At 45.7% G+C, this 22658-nt stretch overlaps 2 protein-coding genes across 2 annotated transcripts in view; one reads left to right on the forward strand and one right to left on the reverse strand.

The window, feature by feature from the left end:
• LOC309557354 (multidrug resistance-associated protein 1-like) overlaps positions 1-22658 on the reverse strand; it is a 330716-nt gene that overhangs the window by 127061 nt on the left and 180997 nt on the right. Inside the window, exon 12 of the mRNA XM_082260034.1 lies at positions 19017-19109. Within this exon, the coding sequence (XP_082116160.1) occupies positions 19017-19109 (93 nt within the window). The remainder of the gene's footprint in view (positions 1-19016; positions 19110-22658) is intronic.
• On the forward strand, positions 149-16412 carry LOC309557691 (uncharacterized protein; the record flags this gene model as incomplete). Its single annotated transcript, XM_082260468.1, has 4 exons — positions 149-226; positions 12418-12925; positions 13634-14241; positions 16374-16412. 4 exons carry the CDS (start codon positions 149-151, stop codon positions 16410-16412), a joined length of 1233 nt encoding a protein of 410 aa, XP_082116594.1.

Genomic DNA, 22658 nt, shown 5'->3' on the forward strand with positions numbered 1-22658 from the left:
CGGTACGGGACCAGAACTAAGAAAAGACCACCTTCATCACATCGCTGTGGCTGTTTGAGTTTAGTTGCATGCCCTTCAGCCTCAGTAACGCCCCATCACCTTCCAACACCTAATGGAAAGATGTCTTGGAGACTTCAATTTTGAGTCCATGATAGTTTATCTCAATTATATCATCATCTTCTCCAAGACTTCCGAAGAACATATAAAACATCTGGACCAGGTGTTGGTAAAGAAAACCAAACACACAATAAGGAGTAAGCTGGAGCCCAAGTGGGAGCGCACCTCGTATCGGGTGTTGGGGCAGCCTTTTCCACCTATATAAAAGAAAGAAAGTGATTGGCGCTGCCAAACGTAGGGTCTTTGAACAAATAAATAAGGTGGGTTGTCTAATAATAATTAATCAATCTATAGTATAGTATATGGGGTTAATTTTGTGAAGCGGAGTGATAGTGTTAAAATTGAAAAATATTAATAAAAAATAAAAAACTCCTTGAGGGTGTGTAACAACAGTGTAAAATAGCTATATATATACAGTATATATATATGCTTATGAAAAAAGTGCAGCGTGTCCAAAATTGAGAGGTGTGGTGCCTCAAATGAAAAACCAAAAGTGCAAAAAGTGCTATATTTGACGGGTGTGGTCACCTATAACAAAATTAGATAAGATTGTAAAAAGAAATCAATTATTCCAGCTGTCCCCAAACAGGGGATGGATACGGCTTACTAAATGAATAGGGAATTGGCGGGCTAACTAGATATATGTCCATGATTATGTGTGACTCCAATGTTCATTGAAAAATTAGATCACATGTAAAAAATAAATTAAAATCAATACAAAGTGCAGGCCCAGTGATGTGACAATTAGTGCTCAATAAGAAACTAGATGATAATAAATAAATAGGTGTTATATCAAAGGTTAAAAAAGCATATATGAATCCATAATAAAATTCATAAATATAACCTACAATAAATATATGTAAGTCCGCAAATCAATAAAAGTGCAAACACAAATTTATATGAAAAAAAGTGTCCAATATTCTTATAATAGTGCAAAGTCCATAGAAGATATTAAGGTGCTCTTTTTGCAGTTGCCCGGAGTGCAGTGAGTGGGCGAAAAGATAAGGTGCTCCCCCTCTCCTTAGGTCCCACGCTTACCAGAGCCAAGAACCCCTACAGGGGTAGACCACGGATCGATATTGGGGATCGCTCCCTCACAACGGTAATCTGGTCCCTGGTGACACCCAGTCTCCTCAATCGCACTCCAACTCAGCATAAAAAGTGGCTTACAGCATCAATATCGATTGGAAAATAACCAGAACAATCCCGGGGCATATATAAGAGAAAAAATGCTTCCAATAGTGAAGGATTGCTTTTAAATCCTTTATTTCATATATAAAGACAGGTACTCACATTAACAGCTTGCAAATAATGCGTCCGTATGGCATAGGAGCCGCAACTTCCTCTTTTGCGGTGCGTGCTTGGAAACAGCGTGCGTACCAACCGCTGGATGTGCGTCCCAAGCCCTCTGGATCAGTAGACGGAAGTGATGTGGTCACGCTCTCAAAAGAGCTCAAAAGAGCGTGACCACATCACTTCCGTCTACTGATCCAGAGGCTTGGGATGCACATCCGGCGGTTGGTATGCACGCTGTTTCCAAGCGCGCACCGCGAAAGAGGAAGTTGCGGCTAATTATATAATTATAATTATAAATATAAATATAATTATAAGAATATTGGACACTTTTTTTCATATAAATTTGTGTTTGCACTTTTATTGATTTGCGGACTTACATATATTTATTGTAGGTTATATTTATGAATTTTATTATGGATTCATACATGCTTTTTTAACCTTTGATATAACACCTATTTATTTATTATCATCTAGTTTCGTATTGAGCACTAATTGTCACATCACTGGGCCTGCACTTTGTATTGATTTTAATTTATTTTTTACATGTGATCTAATTTTTCAATGAACATTGGAGTCACACATAATCACGGACATATATCTAGTTAGCCCGCCAATTCCCTATTTATTTAGTCAGCCGTATCTCCTGTTTGGGGACAGCTGGAATAATTGATTTCTTTTTACAATCTTATCTAATTTTGTTATAGGTGACCACACCCGTCAAATATAGCACTTTTGGTTTTTCATTTGAGGGACCACACCTCTCAATTTTGGACACGTTGCACTTTTTTCATAAGCATATATATATATAGCTATTTTACACTGTTGTTACACACCCTCAAGGAGTTTTTTATTTTTTATTAATATTTTTCAATTTTAACACTATCACTCCGCTTTACAAAATTAACCCCATATACTATACTATAGATTGATTAATTATTATTATTAGACAACCCACCTTATTTATTTGTTCAAAGACCCTATGTTTGGCAGCGCCAATCACTTTCTTTCTTTTATATACATTTGATACATCCCTTTGGGCTGTATTTTTTAAGTGGGCTGCAGCCAAAGTTTGGTTTTTATAGTTTTTATCCTAAGCGCGGATTTTTTGGTTTTTATCTAGCCTTTTCCACCTAGCCCTGTCTATGATCTGGTCTTGGAGGGGCCTGACCCCGTAAAGAAGCAACTACAAAGAAATATGCTGAGACCTTGTGTGCTAGGTGGTAACTCCAGGAAGCCTGCCGATGACTGGGAAGCATTTGACACCTCAGATCTTCCCCCAAAGCATTAAGCTCCCACTGCCTGGTTTCTGCAGCCCCTCGTGCTCAAGTAGCTGGCCTCTCCTAGCTCAAAGACTGTGTTAGGATTCAGTTCACCTGCTCATTTCTGCAGTTTCAGTGTCCACCAGCAGATGTCTCCTAGAAGCCAGCAGGCTGTAATGATCAGTTACACCTATGTTCAGCTGTCAGGTGGCTATTTAAGGCTGCTCCTCTCTTTCACCAGTGCGTCACTAATTTGATTGCCTCCTTGTTGCTAGAGCCTTGTTCCTGTGATCCTTATTCATAGCTTTATATAACCTGTACCCCTCTGCCTTGCTCCTGTTTTCTGCCCTAGTACACAGTCATGATTTCCCTCTTCCTTGCATCCCTGTATTCCCTGTTATCATTGTCCCTTATATTGTATATATTTGTAGATAGTCTGTTCTTAGGTTCCTTCGTTATTTTTATATTTGGTGCTGGTTGTTTGCTGGAGTTTCCTATGTTCATTGTTTGCTGTGTATGCTTATTTGTGTGTTTCACTGTAAATAAATCTCGCTTTAAGGATATCTACATTAATTCCATGTGTAGCTATATGTGTCTAGTCTCCCTAGCTGCTGTTGATTCCTGACAGACTGGTGGCTCTGGTGTTGGGAGCCCAGGAGGCCCATCCACCTCATTTAGTACAATGGAATGTACTGACTTGTCCAAGGATTTGATCCTGGGCTCAGGTGAGGAGAAAGCGGAAGACAAGTCTGGCCCCTTACCACCTGAGGCCCCCGCATCACTGTCTACAGTTAAACCTTTGTCAAGTGACTTTGAAGAGAAAAAAGAGAGCCAGCACCCTTTGCAGTCTAACCACAGGCAGCTCCCTGCAAGATATTCCGGACTCTCCTAGCGCAAAAGCCTGATGGCTCTGGTGTCGGGAGCCTGGCAGGCCCATCCACCCCCATCCAGTACCACAGACTGTACTGACTTGTACGAGGATTTGACCCTGGGCTTAGGTGAGAAGAAAGCGGAAGACCTGTTTGGCCCCTTACCACCCGAAGCCCTCACATCACTGCCTGCAGTTGATCCTTTGTCAAGTAATTCAGCAGAGAATCAAGAGAGCTGGTGCCCTTTGCGGTCTAACCCTGGGCAATTCCCTGCAAGATATTCTGACTATGTTTTTGGAAATTGTTTATTTTTTTGTCCTAACCATACTCTTACTGTTCTTTAATCACTATTATCATTGTTGTTTCCATGTTGTGATGCTGAGGACAACATCTGTTGAAGAGGGGGGGTAATGTAGGCATGTGCAGTCTGCTTCTTCCAATGTAGATGGCGCCTGACCGAAGAGGCATCACAGCCTTGAGCAATGGTACAAAGCAGCCCTGCCGATCCTCCTCTACCTAGGTCACCCACCAGCACTCCTGGCTCCTCCCCCTGTTGAGTGGCCACAATAGCAAGCCGCTTGTGATGAGGGCACTCGTGAGGGCTTGCTCCTGAGCTGGCTATGAGTGTCCATAGACAGACAGCATAAATCAGTCCCGCCCTGGTCTTTCCTCACTGGCTGTGATTGTAATCAGTGGGATACAATGGCTGTCTCCGAGCCTGTCAGGAGGAATAGAGCTGAGATAGCCACTGCTCATTGCACATTGATGGATAGAGAGCAAGCTCAGTTAAGTATGGTTTTTTTAACTTAATGCAGAAAGTGCATTTAGATAAAAACAGCCTTCATCCTTTAAAACCACTTTAATCTCCACACAATATTCCCAGAAGTTTCCGATAAAAGTTTTTGTGGTTATGTCATCCCTGCCTCCTTACTCCACATGTTTTGGAGCTGTGAAAAATTGAGACCCATATGGCAAAATATTTCTGAAAGTTTATTTAAACTTATAGGACACCTAATTATACTAACTATGCCTGTCTGTCTTCCATTTGCACTCATTTCAAATGTCTCATATCATTTAGAAAAATGAATTCACACTATATGTGTGGCTACACAATGGGCTATAGCTCTGAATTGGAAGTCTTCCTCACTTAGATACCATCATGGTGATGGTGAGAAGTTTTCATACCCTTTATGACATAATGCTCCTTTTCTCAGATAGACATTTGTTTTTAGTCTGATTCTGTTTATTGCCATTATTAAAGTAATTGTAAAGCTTCCTTTTTTAAATTAAAATATAAAACATGGTATACTTTCCTGCTGTGTAAAATGGTATTGCACAGAGCAACACTGAACGTTCTCCTCTGGGTTCCCCTGCCGTCGCTCTCTGCTCCTCCTTTACCCTAAGTGCTGCCATAGCAAGCTGCTTGCAATGGGGGCAGTCATGTAGGCTCGCTCCCATGATGCACATAGCGTGGCTCAGCCCAGCCCAGCCCCCCATTCCCTTATCACAGGATTTGATTTTGAATGGTTCCAGTTGCTGCCTCCTTACTGTGATTGAAGGAAAGAAGAGGAGAGAGCAGCTACAGATGGGAAAATAGCTGGATCCATTCGGGAATCAGGTAAGTATTGGGGGGCATACAAATACTAGGGCAAGGAATCCATTAAAATAGAAAAACAGCTCGTTTGGCTGTGCTTCTCTTATGGATCACAGAAGTGCAGTTTGTTTTGACCTGTTTTCAGCAGTCTGTCTGCTGACATCACAGAGCCAGTCCAGGCTTGGGCAAGATGGTGACCATGGAGTCGGGATCAGCCCACATGTCTGCACTGTACCCGGCTCCGCCTCTCAGCTTCACAGCCCAGTGCTCCAGTGAGCGAGGAGGGGGCATAGTAGAGTGGTGACTGACAGTCCCCAGCTCTCTGCTCAGGGAGCTGTGAGAACCGAGCGTTCAGTGGTGTTAGATCACTCAGTTTTCAGTGTTAGAGCGGACAGGGGACAGATGCAGCATCAAACTGATGCTGCATCCACTTAGCGAAGTATGATTATAAAAAAAAAACAAAAAAAGCAAGTCCATACTTCTCTTTAAGGTAAAAAATGTCTTGCCATTACAATCAATTTAAGCTGTCTAATAGAAATAAACATTTGGTTAACAGCATGGAAAATACAAGCCTAGTATACATAATCAGTAATTTTCATGGAAGGGAGTTTGGACAGACATTGCATGTCCAGAGTAAAGACCAACCAGTCCAGAATGTTTTAAATACCAAGTGTATTGGGAAAGCCTTTGCAGCTTTTGAAAAAAAAAACCTAGGCCTAGAACAGCAGACTAATCCTGCAAAAGCAGGGTAGAATGAACTGCATTAATGAGGTTAGAGACAACTGCTTGTAAATGTGATTCACATGGAATTTGCTCAAAATCCGCTTAATCAAGAGTAGACTGTAAAGATTCTGCATCTGAATCAAAGATGATAATGTGGCCCCAGGGGAACTTAAAGAAGGAGGCCCAGTGGAGTACAGGTTAGACTCTGCCGTGGAGGGCACTTAGAGCCTCTGTGAGCAGATCACTCTAATCATTTTGAATAAACCAACAACAAATCTATGGAAATAAGGGACCTTGTGGAGGGGGTCCAGCCACCTGACAGAGCTGAAAAGGGCTCTCAGGAGGGTGACCCTAAAATAATGGGGATTCCAGGATCTAGGTTATTGGCATTGATCCTTTCTGAGAATACTAGTAAAATCGCCCCTAGAAGCAGTAGGGGAGTATAGGCTGAGGTTATACAGTCAGGTCCATAAATATTGGGACATCAACACAATTCTAATCTTTTTGGCTCTATACACCACCACAATGGATTTGAAATGAAACAAACAAGATGTGCTTTAACTGCAGACTTTCAGCTTTAATTTGAGGGTATTTACATCCAAATCAGGTGAAAGGTGTAGGAATTACAACAGTTTGTATATCTGCCTTCCACTTTTTAAGGAATCAAAAGTAATGGGACAATTGGCTGCTCAGCTGTTCCGTGGCCAGGTGTGTGTTATTCCCTCATTATTCCATTCACAAGGAGCAGATAAAAGGTCCAGAGTTCAATTCAAGTGTGCTATTTGCATTTGCACTCTCAATATGAGATCTAAAGAGCTGTCACTATCAGTGAAGCAAGCCACCATAAGGCTGAAAAAAACCAAAACAAAACAAACCCATCAGAGAGAAAGCAAAAACATTAGGTATGGCCAAATCAACTGTTTGGAACATCCTTAAAAAGAAAGAACGTACCGGTGAGCTCAGCAACACCAAAAGACCCAGAAGACCACGGAAAACAACTGTGGTGGATGACCGAAGAACTCTTTCCCTGGTGAAGAAAACACCCTTCACAACAGTTGGCCAGATAAAGAACACTCTCCAGGAGGTAGGTGTATGTGCGTCAAAGTCAACAATTAAGAGAAGACATCACCAGAGTGAATACAGAGGGTTCACCGCAAGATGTAAACCATTGGTGAGCCTCAAAAATAGGAAGGCCAGATTAGAGTTTGCCAAACATCATCTAAAAAAGCCTTCACAGTCCTGGAACAACATCCTATGGACAGATGAGACCAAGATCAACTTGTACCAGAGTGATGGGAAGAGAAGAGTATGGAGAAGAAAAGGAACTGCTCATGATCCAAAGCATACCACCTTATCAGTGAAGCATGGTGGTGGTAGTGTCATGGCGTGGGCATGTATGGTTGCCAATAGAACTGGTTCTCTTGTATTTATTGATGATGTGACTGCTGACAAAAGCAGCAGGATGAATTCTGAAGTGTTTCGGGCAATATTATCTGCTCATATTCAGCCAAATGCTTCAGAACTCATCACGTTGACCGTACTGCGGCAAAGTGGCTCGATTCCGTCCAGCGACATAGACCTACGTCGCTGGACTCCTCCCCCTGTAGGCGGCGCTAGCGCGGCATCGGAGGCGCGCTCCCGCTGTTTTCAGTCACAGCGGGAGTCGGGCCAGGGGAGGAGCGGCGGCGATCGCCGCTGCTCTTCCCCGGTCGTCGGGGAATCGAGTTTGGAGATCCGCCCGCTTGTGTAAACACGTAAGACAGCAAAATCCTTGGGTGGTAAAATCCTCCGGTGGTAAAGTGGTTAAAAAGTGGGAGGCACATATACAAACTGTTGTAATTCCTACACCTTTCACCTGATTTGGATGTAAATACCCTAAATTAAAGCTGAAAGTCTGCAGTTAAAGCACATCTTGTTTGTTTCATTTCAAATCCATTGTGGTGGTGTATAGAGCCAAAAAGATTAGAATTGTGCCGATGTCCCAATATTTATGGACCTGACTGTACTTTGCAGGGGGACTGTTTTCTGTATGTCTTTTAAAAGACATATTGCACTGCGTACAAGAAAACAACTGAGCCCAATGTGAAGCAAGACCTCACATACTTGCAACCCCAGCTAGCTGGATCTGATAAAAGTCCCAGGTGGCCAGAGATGACCAAGTAACCATAGGCGGGCAGCTGAATGTCACCCATGAAGTGTTTCAGAAGCAGGAGAAACAGTGGGATAATGCTTCCTCTAGGCTAATGATGTCAGTGATTAGTTACATAGTTAGGGTGAAAAAATACACAAGTCCATCTAATTCAACCAATAGAAAAAAATACATAAATAGAAAACCTCTTTATACACAATCCTATATTTACAGTCGATCCACAGAAAGGCAAAAAAAAAACTCTATGAAGCATGGTCTCATTTGCTCCAGCAGGGAAAAAATTCCTTCTTGATCCCCCAGGAGGCAATTGGATATCCTCTTGAGCAATAATCTTTGGTGTTATTGCCTATGAATTTTAATTCTCTCAGCCTTAACCATTAATACAGGGAGATGGTGGTGGTGGGTATTTTAAAATGGTACCCACTGGTACCAACTGAGATGGAGCTCCCAGTACTTTAGCCTGACTGCCCTTAAAGCATAAAAACATTGCATTCTAGATGATCAATGCACATTGTAGGGATTTTAACAGACTTTGTTGCAAATTCCTACTCTGTTATTCTGTAGAAATAGCTGTTTGTGTCCATGTGCAGAATGAATCGCAGCTGCCGACTGCTGAGAAAAGGTGGGGGGAGAGATGAGGGGGTACTGCAGCTGCAGGAGAGGTGCGAGGGCCACATGAAATGGCCTGGCAGGCCAGATTCAGCCTGCGGGCCTTGTGTTTGACACATATGTCTTAGACATCTGTTACAAGAACTAGTGTACCCAGTGAAATGTTTCCCTTTTGTTCCTGTTTTGGTGGAAACCCAAAATGCTGGATTTCACTCTCTTTCAGTGCAGTGGTCACCAGGACTTCAAAAGACTTCTTTCAAAGCAATAGAAAATAGATTCCATACACAGTCGCATGTATAGACTGTCTGTGTTTGGATCTGTGCACCTGCTCCTGCATTTATGTTAATTTTTAACAAGCGGCTGTGTCTATGAAGCTGCTACATCTGCATTCACCTCTATAGGCTGACTGTGCACAAGAACAGATGCAAGCACAAAAACAAATATGGCCTGTATGCAGAGCGGGCGTCAACACCCATCTGGATGAAACCTAACAATATACCAATGCATAGTAAAAAAATTCAAACATGCAGCATTCCTCTGGCATACTCTGCACTCCGTGTAGACATGTATCTCCACTAGATAATAAATCAGCCACTAGGTAATATTAAACTAACCACTAGGTGTTGCTGTGCATTAATTATATAGTGTATATGTATATATATATATATATATATATATGCACTGCTCAAACAAATTAAAGGAACACTTTTTAATCAGAGTACAGCATCAAATCAATTAAACTCCTGGGATATTGATCTGGTCAGTTAAGCAGTGGAGGGGGTTGCTCATCAGTTTCAGCTGCTTTGGTGTTAATGAAATTAACAACAGGTGAACTAGATGGACAACAATGAGGCAACCCCCAAAACAGGAATGGTTTTACAGGTGGAGGCCACGGACATTTTTTCCCCTACTCATCTTTTCTGAATATTTTTCACCAGTTTTGCATTTGGCTAGGGTCAGTGTCACTACTGATAGCATGAGGCGATACCTGGACCCTATAGAGGTTGCACAGGCAGTCCAACTCCCTCAGGAAGGCACATCCACAACCTTCTGGCCTTTGCCAGAAGGTTTGTTATGTCTCCCAGCACAGTCTCAATAGCATGGAGGAGATTCCAGGAGACAGGCAGTTACTCTAGGAGAGCTGGACAGGGCCGTATGAAGGTCCTTAACCCATGAGCAGGACCGGTATCTGTTTCTTTGCGATCGCTTCTCGGCCTTTTGGCTAAGATCAAGTGTAGTATCGACTTTAGCCCTTAGGGGTGTCTCTGCTTTACGGCTAGGACGTTGAGAAACACTTGTATCTATCCAAGCCATTTGGTCCTTGTGGGGTACCCTCTGCTCGGCCTTGTAGGATCTTCGATTAGATTCGGCTTCACCTACTTGCTGCTATTGGGCTTGAGGCTTAGCCCCCACAAGGAACGAGATTGCGATCTTCCCTCCTCCCCCCCACCTCTGCGCTACTACCTTCGGGCAGTAGGCGCACAAGGGCCTTTTTAAATGCTACGAAAGAGTGAAGAGGCCGAGGAATAAGAAGGAAGCCGCCGAAGTTTGCCTGAAGCGACTTCCGACAAACTCCTCCGTCATGGGGAAGAGCACCGGGAAGAGAAAGCACGTCCCCGCCACTTCTGCCAAGGCTCCGGGAGAAGTCGCTTCAACCTCCACCCCCACCCCGGCGGCCGTTAGCCAGTCAGGCTCAGCAAGGCCAACCAGGTCCGCAGACGGGCTTCCTACCCTGGAACCCTGGATGAGGCAGACAGTGGTGCTGCAGCTGAAGGAGGTGGACGGAAGAATCCCCGACATGACCCCGGAAATCTTCGGCAAGAAAATGATCCTCGAGCAGGGGTTCAGCAAGGCGGAGACCCTGTCCGTACAGACCTTCATGAAAGGTATATTTTATATAACTTTTGTGTCTCTACAGGTCTGTAGAAGGTACTGGGAAGCAGTGAAGAATTGTGGCCCGGATTCCCCTTTCCGCAACTTTGTTGCGAATACTCCCATTCAACGGGATGAAAGGCGGGTGACGGTGTCCATGAGGAATCCCCATACCCCAGGAAAAGACATCGCTACCTACCTCCAGAGGTTTTGCATCGTGGCCAAAGACCCAGTCAGAATCCTCAATGTCAACGGCTTCTGGACAGGTAAGTGGGTAGTTTCTTGCAGGTTAAGGAGAGAGCCTTCGGGGGATCTCCAGCACCTGAAGCCCTACTTCTCTCTGGGAGCCTCCGCAGGACTCCTGTACTACGCAGACATGCCCCAGACCTGTTACAGGTGCGGCAAGCAGGGTCACGTAGGTATGGGTTGTCAGGAACCTTCTTGCAGGTTCTGTCGGGCTACAGGCCATGAGACCAAGGATTGCCCGAGGTCCAAGACCTGTAACCTTTGGGGATTGGCGGAGCACGTCTACAGAGACTGCCCCCAGAGATCCCGGTCCTACGCTGGAGCCCTGATCAAGGGCAAAGCTCCAGACAGCACTGGGAAAAAGAAGCCAGGGGAAAAGACAGCGAAGGAACCGTGGAAAGCCACTGGTGAGTCCCCCCCTCCCCAGGCCCCTACCACCTCCTCCGACCCATCCCTCCCCACCCCCTCTGAGTCGGAGGTGACCCCACCTGCCCCACCCCCCCTCCCAGCCCCCCCCCGCCCTGTCCTCCATGGAGGACTTCCCCACCCTGCCCACCGCCACCCCCACCAGCAAAGGCCGGAAACGGAACCTAGATAGTCAGACAACTGAAGATCCCACCAAGCGGCCCACCGTGGCCCAGCAACATGACATCGCTGGACTGGACCCAGTGGTGGAGGACCTCGAGGACCTCGAGTCTGCGGGGGAAGACGAAGGTGAAATGCAGGAAGGTAAGGATCTGGCCCCCCCAGGGACTGACCTCACCCAGGACCTGATGGACAGCATCCTCGAGGAGAACGGCCTGAACCAGGACACCGGACAGGCACAAGAGGCAGTGGAAGAACCACCCCCCCCTCAGGGGAGGTAAGTTCAGCCCACCTGCTAGCTAGCCCCTTCATCTCCTTTACATGATGGCAGAGATCTCCATCTTTTCCATTAATGTTAGGAGCATCAAGGATGCGTCTAGAAGACCGGTGGCGCTGACTTTTCTTTCCACTCAGCAGAGTGATGTCTACATGCTTCAGGAGTGTGCCCTACCCTTCTCGAGGAGGTACACTCATCTGTCCTCCCAGTGGACCCATGGTCCCTCCTACTGGTCCGGGGGTGTCGATTGTAAGTCTGCAGGGGTAGCCATTCTTGTCAGGGGTGGTCGTTTCACGGTTGACTCCGTCCAGGAGCTCGTCTGTGGCCGTCTTTTGGTCGTAGACGGCTCATGGGCGGGAGAGCCAGTTAGGCTCATCAACGTGTACGCCTCCCCAGATAAGAATGAGCAACGGGAGCTTTTCCAGACCCTGCGGACCCAACTCGTCACCACCAGGGCAGTAGTAATCGGCGGTGATTTTAACTGTCCGATTGAGGAGGATGGGCGCAGCTCCAGCATGTACGCAAAGCTCGACACCACGTCTAGGCAGCTCAAGGAGATGATTGCGGAGGCTTCCTTGAAGGACGCCGTGGGATCCATGGGGAAAGGTTCCGTGAACTATTCGTGGTGCCGTCCTGATGGATCTGTGCGTTCTAGGATAGACTTCGTGCTCACCTCCAAGACAGTCAGACATCGCGGGTTCTCCCTGGTCCCCTGCTTTTTCTCTGACCACAGGGCCATTCACTTTCGGGGTGACCTGGGCGAGGGCTTTGTCCCCGGTCCGGGCTCCTGGAAGCTGAATGGTACCCTGCTGGAAAATGAGGAACTGCTGGAGGAACTCAGGGAGGCCTACATTACCTGGAAGGAGGACAAGAGGTTCTTCGGAAAGGTAAGCGACTACTGGGAGTTTGTGAAAGTCAAGCTACGCAGCTTCTTTCAGGCAAGGGGACGCCAGCAAGTGTGTGCCAGGAAGAGGGAACTCAGGAGACTGCAACGTCAGATGCAGTCCCTGCAGGACCTTCACCACTGCGGCTGGGACGTTAGGCAGGACCTGGAGGACACCAAGAAGAGCCTGAAAGGACACTTCGAGGAAGAATCCAGGCACCTCGTCTTCCGTTCCAAGGTGGAGAATCTTGAGAAAGGTGAGAAATGTAACTCTTTCTTTTTCAGGAAACTTCACTCAGGACACACTCCCTTGTCTGAGCTGCGGGACGAGACCGGAACACTCCAGAAGGGGAAGGAGGCTGTGATGCAAGTGGTCAGCGACTACTACACCAACCTCTACTCCCCGAAAGAAACAGATACGGCTGAGGCCGACAGGTTCTTGACAGGTATCACTAACCAATTTGATCCTGCAGGTATGTCGGCAATCAACGCCCCCTTGGCGCTGGAGGAGCTGCACTCTGCCGTCAGATCCTTCAGGCAGGGCAGGACCCCGGGCTGCGACGGTCTCCCAGCGGAGCTCTATGTAGCGCTGTGGGATCTCGTTGGCCCGGACCTGCTCGAGCTGTACGAGGAGATGGTGGTGGAGGGCACAATGCCTCCGTCGCTGAGGGAGGGGATGATCACGATTTTGTATAAGCGTAAGGGGGAGAGAGGGGATCTGAAAAATTGGCGTCCCATCTCTCTCTTGAACGTGGACTACAAAATCCTCGCCAAGGTTCTGGCCAACAGGCTGAAATCTGTCATCGGACTGATCATCCACCCGGATCAGACTTGTGGCATTTCTGGCCGCAGGATTGCGGACAGCCTTGCGCTTGTCCGGGACACGGTCCAGTACATTCGAGGCCGCCGTGTGCACGCGGCCCTGGTCAGTCTTGACCAGGAAAAGGCCTTTGACCGTGTCTCCCATGAGTTTATGTGCAGAGCTCTGCGCAGGTTTGGTCTTGGGGACATGTTTTGTTCGTATGTGAATGTGATGTACAATGATATTTGTAGCACGGTGTTGGTGAATGGCTGGAAAACTGACCCTTTCCCTGTTCTCTCTGGGGTCAGACAAGGCTGCCCTCTCTCACCTCTGCTTTTTGTTTGCTGTATAGAGCTCTTTGCCGAATGCATCCGACAGAACCCAGAGATCAGAGGGATCACCGCACCGGGACCGGACAGAAGGGTTGTCAAGTGCTCACTCTACATGGACGACGTAACGGTGTTCTGTGCTGATCAGCGCTCCATCGACTCGCTCGTCCAGACCTGTGAGGACTTCGGCAAAGCTTCAGGGGCAAAAGTCAACTGCGGGAAGTCAGAGATCATGCTCTTCGGAAAGTGGTTCCTGCCTTCTTCTGCATCAATCCCTTTCAGCATCAAGGCGGACTTCATCAAAATTCTTGGAGTTTGGTTTGGAGCTGAGGGCGCAGCCCTGAAGTCTTGGGAGGAGAGACTGTCCAAGATGAGACAAAAGTTTGGACTATGGAGCCTCAGAGAACTCACCATCGAAGGGAAAACACTGGTACTCCGCAGCGAGATCCTCCCTGTGTTGCAGTACCTCGCCCAGGCCTGGCCTCCCCGGGTCAACACCTTCAAGGCCATCACCAGGGCGGTGTTCCACTTCATCTGGGGCTCCAAGATGGACAGAGTGAAGCGAGCAGTCATGTTCAAGGAACCCCTCAAGGGCGGTAAGGGCGTGCCCGACATCGCAACGTTACTGGGGGTGTTCTTTGCCTGCAACTGCATCCGCAGAACTTTGATTGACAGAACTCCGGACTCTGGAGGCAACTCCATGTCCCGTTTTTTCCTCCTGCCTCTCTGGAGGTCCCTTGGATGGGACAAATGGGACAGCTCCATCCCCTACAACTGGGACACTCCTTGGTACTACTTGGACACTTTCAAGTTCATCAAGGAGCTGGGGCTGCATGGTAAGGGCGTGCCCGACATCGCAACGTTACTGGGGGTGTTCTTTGCCTGCAACTGCATCCGCAGAACTTTGATTGACAGAACTCCGGACTCTGGAGGCAACTCCATGTCCCGTTTTTTCCTCCTGCCTCTCTGGAGGTCCCTTGGATGGGACAAATGGGACAGCTCCATCCCCTACAACTGGGACACTCCTTGGTACTACTTGGACACTTTCAAGTTCATCAAGGAGCTGGGGCTGCATGGAGTTAAGCCCGACTTGTGGAAACCAAAAACTATCTACAAGTTGATCAGAGCATCGGACATTGCTGAGACTGTTCCAGGCCTCCCTTCAGCCACTTGCAAAGTGGTCTGGAGGAATGTTTCTTTAAAGAGACTCACCAACAGGCATAAAGATCTGGCGTGGATGGCTGTCCAGGGGGGTTTGCCACTCAGGACATTTATGCATGCCAGAAACTTGTGCAGATACAGGCACTGCCCCTTTTGTATCATCCATGAGGAAACGTCTTTCCACGTTTTCTGGGAGTGCTCATTTGCACAGAGCCTGTTGAGGGCCTTGGAACCTGAACTTAGAGACTTTGTTCCACAGACTGCCATCACACATTTTGCTGTGCTGAATGGACTTTTTCACGGAACATTTTCACAGGAGGACATTGACAACGCCTGGCGGGTGTTGTGCTGCTTTAAGGACGCTTTATGGTGCGCCAGAAAGCGCCTTATCCACCAGCGGGAGAGGATGTCCATCGAGGACTGTCGCAGACTGGTTCACAGTCTGCTCAGAGACTATAACCTGATGAATCTCATGGAGGAAGAGGAGGTCTGAAGATTTCCCCTTCCCCCACTCTCCCTTGTGTGTCTTTGTCCATTCAATAAAGCTTCGGGCCTGTGATTTCATCCCCCTCCCCTTACCCCCCCCCCCCCATCACACCTGTTGCTTTTTTGAAATGTTATAGTATTGATACAGTTTGAGTAACGTAACGTATAGACAATGTTATTTAGTTTCATGCTTCAGGGGTATTGCGGCGTCATGCATGATGTGATGGCTCGGGGTATCCTTACTCCGCACAACACATCAGGCATCATACCGCAGAATGAATGTATGTGATTGAATGTATTTATTAGTATGACCGGAAATGTATTGTAATGTAGTGTATTTATGCGCTGCGTCGCAGTACAGGGGAGAATGTACCCCGACAAAAGTATTGTTTTTTGTATATCTTTTATGCAAATAAAGATTACATTTTCAACCAAAAAAAAATCTGTTTCTTTGTGTATGGAGGAACAGGATGAGCACTGCCAGAGCCCTACAAATTTACCTCCAGTAGGCCACTGGTGTAAATGTCTCTGACCAAACAATCAGAAACAGACTTCATCAGGGTGGCCTGAGGGCTCGACGTCCTCAGGTGGGCCCTATGCTCAGTGCCCCAGACAGTGGAGCCCAATTGGCATTTGCCATTGAACACCAGAATTGGCAGGTCTGCCACTGGTGCCCCGTGCTTTTCACAGATGAGAGCAGGTTCACCCTGAGCACATGTGACAGACGTGAAAGGGTCTTGAGAAGCCGTGGACAACATTATGCTGCCTGTAGCGAGAGATGTATCAGCGCTGCTCTTCCTATATCATTAATTAAGAATAGCTTAATACTCTATCATAGGCTGCTGCTGATATACGTAATGTGAACCTTGATTGAAAAATAGGAAACTATCAGCGCTGCTCTAGTGACCAAATAAATATATATATATATGTAAACAACAAATCTTCAATGTGCATTAACAATACATTACTATATAATAATACATAATAAATAAATAAATTAAAGTGCCGGTGCTATATCACTGAACTGAAGTGCAAATACATGAAACGACTGAAAAAAGTCTTTTGGATTTGGTCAGATAAAGTCCTTATGTATAAAGTGCTTGTACTCTTTAACAGCTAAAAATAGATGATCCTTATAAAAGTGCTTGTGCTTGAATAATTATAAGGGCAGACCACTCCGTGCTACCCTCTTGTGTCCCCACTCACCAAACAATGGGGAGATCAAACATATATTCAGAGACTGCTTTGCCACTTAGTGGATGCTGGAACAAGAATTTCTCCCAGGTTCTCCCAGTGGACTCAGACAGTGGGGAATGGCTTTATCTCCTGTGATTCCTGGAATCTCCGGTACCCAAATAGCCTCCATAGCGTAACACCGTTTATTAAGGATAAAAAGCAAAAGATATACACTTACATCTGATGATAGTAATGCACTTAGACGTATAGTGGGAGAGCGCCGCCTCAACGCGCGGTTCACTACTATACCAGAAATGCCGTTGGTGCGTTCCACCGACCAGAAATGACGTCTGGCGCTAGATTCCTGCTTGACGTGTTTTGCCCCTCCTACTGGGTGTCATCTGAAGCTGGACATTTGCCATTGAACACCAGAATTAGCAGGTCTGCCACAGGCACCCTGTGATTTTCACAGATGAGAGCAGGTTCACCCTGAGCACATGTGACAGACGTGAAAGGGTCTGGAGAAGCAGTGGACAACATTATGCTGCTGTAACAGTGTTCAGCACGGCTGGTTTGCTAGTGAGTCAGTGATGATCTGGGGAGGCATATCCATAGGGGGATGCACAGACCTCTCCAGGTTAGACAATGGCACTCTGACTGCCATTAGGAATCAGGATGAAATCCTTGGACTAATTGCCAAGCCCTATGCTGGTGCAGTGGATCCTGGGTTCCTCCTGGTACATGACAATGCCCAGCATTATGTGGCTAAAGTATGCAGCCAGTTCCTGGAGAATGAAGGAATTGATACCATCGAATGGCCCCCACGCTCGCCTGATCTAAATCCAATAGAACACCTCTCTTTTTCTGTCAATCTGATGCCTACAGTCAAGCATGGTGGTGGGCATGTCATGGTCTGGGGCTGCATGAGTGCTGCTGGCACTTGGGAGCTACAGTTCATTGAGGGAACATTATTGCCAACATTTACTCTGACTTACTGAAGCAGAGCATGATCCCCTCCCTTCAGAGACTGAGCAGAAGGGCAGTATTCCAACATGATAACAATCCCAAACACACCTCCAAGACGACCACTGTCTTGCTAAAGAAGCTGAGGGTAAAGGTGATGGACTGGCCAAGCATGTTTCCAAGCCTAAACCCTATTGAGCAACTGTGGGACATCTTCAAACGGAAGGTGGAGGAGCCCAAGGTCTCTAACATTCACCAGCTCCGTGATGTCGTCATGGAGGAGTGGAAAAGGACTCCAGTGGCAACCTGTGAAGCTCTTGTGAACTCCATGCCCAAGAGGGTTAAGGCATTGCTGGAAAATAATGGTGGCCACACAAAATATTGACACTTTGGGCCCAATTTGGAACTTTTGACTTAGGGGTGCACTCACTTTTGTTGCCAGCAGTTTAGACAATAATGGCTGTGTGTTGAGTTATTTTGAGGGGACAGCAAATTTGCACTGTTATACAAGCTGTACACTCAGTACTTTACATTGTAGCAAAGTGTAATTTCTTTAGTGTTGTCACATGAAAAGATATACTAAAATAATTACAAAAATGTGAGATACTGTAACATTCATGAAATATATTTCAAGATTTACATAAATGTTCACAGACCATTGAAAAAGTCACGGGCTGACTGCAACTTCTAGCCCAGGGGCAAGTACAACCCAGAGGCCCATGGTGCAGCGACTCCCCCCCCCCCCCCGTCTGCTCTTCCTCTTCTCTGCCTCCTTCCGACCCCCATCCCAAGCTGAAGCTCCGCTCCAGGTATTCCCTGCTCACTGGGTGGGTCGGGATGGACAGCACCCACTGTACAGACTGTAGGTTCCCAAACTGGTCGGGGCTGGCAAGGGAGAAGAGCCATCCATGACGGGGCACTTTATTACAGTCTCCCAGTGAGACTCTTTCACATATTTAGTAGGGGGCCCCCTTTTCTGCTCTTACTTTAGAATCTCCCTTACATCAGAGTTCCTGGAGCCACCTTACATCAGAGTTCCCCTTTACAGTACATCAGAGTCCGTGCGCACCCTAATTTAAAGGGGAACTCCACAGAACCTATGTATATCCATTCTAATCAAGCTGTGGGTTAGGGACCCTCCATTATATTTCACAGGTATGACATTCATGAAACATAAGGGCTTTAGGGTCTCCACTCACCCCTTACATCAGTGACCCCCCAAACAGTGACTGCCTGACTACCCCACAGAGCTGTCACACACGGGCCTTCTGTAGTTGCCTGCTGGCTTTGGGCCCTCCTCTCCCCCGCATTCCCTCCTTGCAGTCACTTTCTAGCCACTGCACACACTTATTCCTGAGCTCTCCCCCCTTTGCGCACCCCCTCCTTGCGCACCTGACCAGCGGCAGCCCTCGGCTGAGCTTGGATGGGGGGGTGGGGGGGTTGGCAGTCCACTGGTGCTATCTTTTTTCAGGGGATCAAAGCAGCCTGCCTCCCAACCCAGTCCACCCCCTGGTGTAAGCCCTTTGCTTTAGCAGTCTGTTGAAAAACATCAAAATATGACAAGACAAATACATTTTTTTAATGCATAGGTTAGAAAACAATTATAGAATGTAGTTTTACCTGCAGCTTTTTGATCACCACTCCAAACAATGTCATAAATGGAAGGTTTAATATAAACACTCCAACCCCGGCAAACACTGCAACTCCCAGCGTCTGGAAAGAAAACAATAGGATCAGTATATAGACAAACAGCATATGGCATATGAGAAAGGCAGTTATTATTAATGATTAACTACATCAATGAGCATTCATCTTAAGCAAATATTCGATGGTGCCCTGTGGTGTCAACGATATACAAATATGCCTACTTGGACCTACAAATGCAGCATAGCTATGAGCTACGGAATCAACTTAAAATGTCATGGGACACAAATGAGAATTTGTTTAACGGTTTTAGATAATTGTCATTAATGATGCAGTTGGCTGTCTTGAGTCGTCTCTCCCATGCCACCACATTGCAGCATAATTATGTATCGCAATTTGTACCCAAATCATTTGTACTAGTAACACCCATGGCTACAATGGCAGCCAGATAGCTTACCACTGCTATTCAACCAAGTGGTTCACCCCATGGCCTATCAAAGGCAACCTGAAAAGCTAAAAAAGTATTCTGATGGTTGAAGGTCTGGTCATTGGATGATAAGGCTATAAGGAAAGGTTTTCATGGCTGTAACTTCCTTATCCTTGTCACCGGTAGAAGCTTGTTTGAAAACATTTGCTTTCGGAACATTCCTTTAATTTTTTAACAGAAATATTTTATCATTTCTTATCTGAAAAAAAACAAAACTCTAACTATTATTGTGGTCATCAGTTGGGAAAAGTTTTTGTATTGTTTTTATAAAATTGTAAAGGATTGTAAATCGAACATTAAAATTCTATACATTGGTATGGCATACTGATGAAGATTTGTTGCAGTAAATGAACATTCAATGATGTATCAATGAAATGAAAAATCGTTGCAATTGAATGAAAATTCTTGGGTTCCTCGAATGCTCAGGTAAACATTCTTTCAGGGACGATTGTTTGAAAATCTAACAGTGTATGGCCAGCTTTAACTTGCCAAATTTCTATTGTCAGCGGAGGGGATGTTCTTACTGTTGTATACTAAATAAGCTTTATAGGCTATACATTATTTACATATCGCAAATTTCAGATTGCTAACTAAAACACTAAAGAAACGTTGTGCTTGAAAAAATAATTGCATTAATATTTTTAGTCACTGACAAGCATGCATATCAGGAAAGTAAGAGCAATGTCCAGATTTACATACATTTTCAAGGGCAGAGCCTCAGAAACTTAAAAGCCCATGGCTTGGTATGACAGCCAAGTAACTCATATTTTCCGGAGAGATGGATAAATGGAAGCTTACATACTCTTCAGAGTCCAGCTTTCTTTTAAATGCCTGTCAATATGTATTATATCAGTGATGGCAAACCTTTTAGTGCCCAAACTGGGACACAAAATCAACTTATTTATTTTAAAGTGCCAACATCCATCGCCATGCAGAACATTTCACATCTCCATCACACTGTAAGCTTCTAGCACATATTATGTATCACCCTTCAGCTCACAACTCTCTCTTGTCCGGCCATATCACATCAGTGAGCTACACATTACACATCGTCATGTAACTCATAGCACACCTCACCATGCATCCCACCCCTCCATACAGCTCATGGCACACTTTCCTCTCCATCACACATCTGGGTCCCCTTCTGCTGTGGTAAGGCAGTGGTGCAGTGACATTCATGTAGCACATCATGCTCCCTCTGCCCACACACACCTCTCCTTCTATCACCATAGCACAGAACACGGTGACATGGCGCAGCTCATTACCAGCAGCTCCTGGCTCCATCTCTGGGCTTTCTCAGCAATGGAATGAAGCGGCTGCATTTGGCAACCCCCAGGCAAACAAACTGTATTATATGGTGTTTGTAACTCACGCATACACCTTTTTCTGTGGTTCTTGTATATTTTCTTTGTATTTATATGGTTTTTAATTTTCCATACACGTTCAAAAAACATTGCAAGCTTATATAGATTTGTATATCTAGTTTAAAGCATTATATCATTGTAAGCTTCAGAAACCCATACGAATGGTGTTATGGACTACAGACCATTATTACCTAGTTGGTAAGGTGGAATAAAGACACTAGTCCATCGGGTTCAACCTGTGTAGGTGTGCATGTTCATCATCATATTCCGTATCCCTGTATACTGTGCTCACTAATATACAAGATAGTTACATAACTAAATAAATCTAATAACTCCAATTAATAAAGTGGATGCTTACCCAAAACAATTTTTTTAAAGTTTTGGACCGTGGAGAAAGATTTGTTTTGTCAGACTTTGGCTGTCTGTGACCCTGATGGGGAAATTCACCCTCCGTATGTCGCTGGGACAGAGAGTGACTGGCAACCCAAAACTGTTCAGTTATCATCCAATCAAGAGGGGATTTTTAATCTTTCAGCGGGGACAACTATACTATTGACAGTTGCCATGGGGCTCCATTCACAAAAGCATCCTGCGTGCGGTATTTAGGTGTCTAGATACATTTTACCTAAATACTGCATGCAAAATTCTGAAAAAGATAAATACCACATGAACAGACGTTAAACTCAATTCAGAGAAAGAAAATAATTAAATGCATGTGGTAATAAAGTAGTGGTCCAGGCATGCAGTATTTAAGGAATGCGTATGATTTTAACTGGTTGTTAAGGAGAGGTTGGCTGCCAGTGTTCTTAACAACCATGGTGGTTAAGGAGGGTTCCTCACCGACAGCTGAATGTAAAGAAAAGCTTTGCTGGCATTAAAAAAAAATAAAATCACAGAATAAAATTCAAAAACGAACCATGCCAAAATTTTTACAAAAAGTGGCATGGGGTCCCCCTCAAAATACATACCAGACACTTATTTGACCATTCAGTCCCCCCCCCAACCCCCCCTCCTGAACCATACCAGGCCACATGCCCTCAAACATGGGGTGGTGCTTTGGGACAGAGGGCTCCACCTCCCCCCCCCAAAGCACATAGTCCCCACTGATCAGAATCTAGAAGCCCTTTTTAACAAGTGGGCCCCCAGATCCCAGCCACCCCCCCCCCCACCATGTGAATGAGTAGGGGTACATAGTACCCCTACTCATTCACCCAAAAAGTGCTGAAAAAGTCAAAATAAAGGCAGACACAGTTTTTGACAAGTTCTTTATCAAAAAAAAAAAAAAAAAGAGTCATCCGGTGTAAATCCATCGTAAATCACGATAACCACAGCCAGTGCCTGCCCGAGAAAAAGAAAGAGGGAGGTTCACAACAGATGCTGGCTCCCACCGCCTGACAGCACCAACACCTCCCGCTGCTAAATAAACTAAACTTGTGATGCCGTTGACCCAGCATGCCCTGGCATGACAGTCACTGGTTGTTAAGGATGCCAGCTACTGCTAGCGTTAAAATACCACAAGCTTTAGCTACTAAAATACTGCATCACTTCATAAAGTATGCAGTATTTTAGTAGTGTTTTTGTTGTGAATACCAAAAACTTTTTTTGAAAAACACTGCACAGTATTTTACCACATTTCTTAAAGTGCTAGATACCGCTTTTCGTAAATGGAGCCCAAAGAGAGATATTCACTTCATTTTATTTGCGCTAATTAATGACAAATATCACCAACAAGTAACAAAAATAAACTGACAGGGGTTCTAACACTTT

The sequence above is a fragment of the Pelophylax lessonae genome, assembly GCF_965119305.1.
Source record: "Pelophylax lessonae genome assembly, chromosome: 6".
Taxonomy (NCBI): domain Eukaryota; kingdom Metazoa; phylum Chordata; class Amphibia; order Anura; family Ranidae; genus Pelophylax; species Pelophylax lessonae.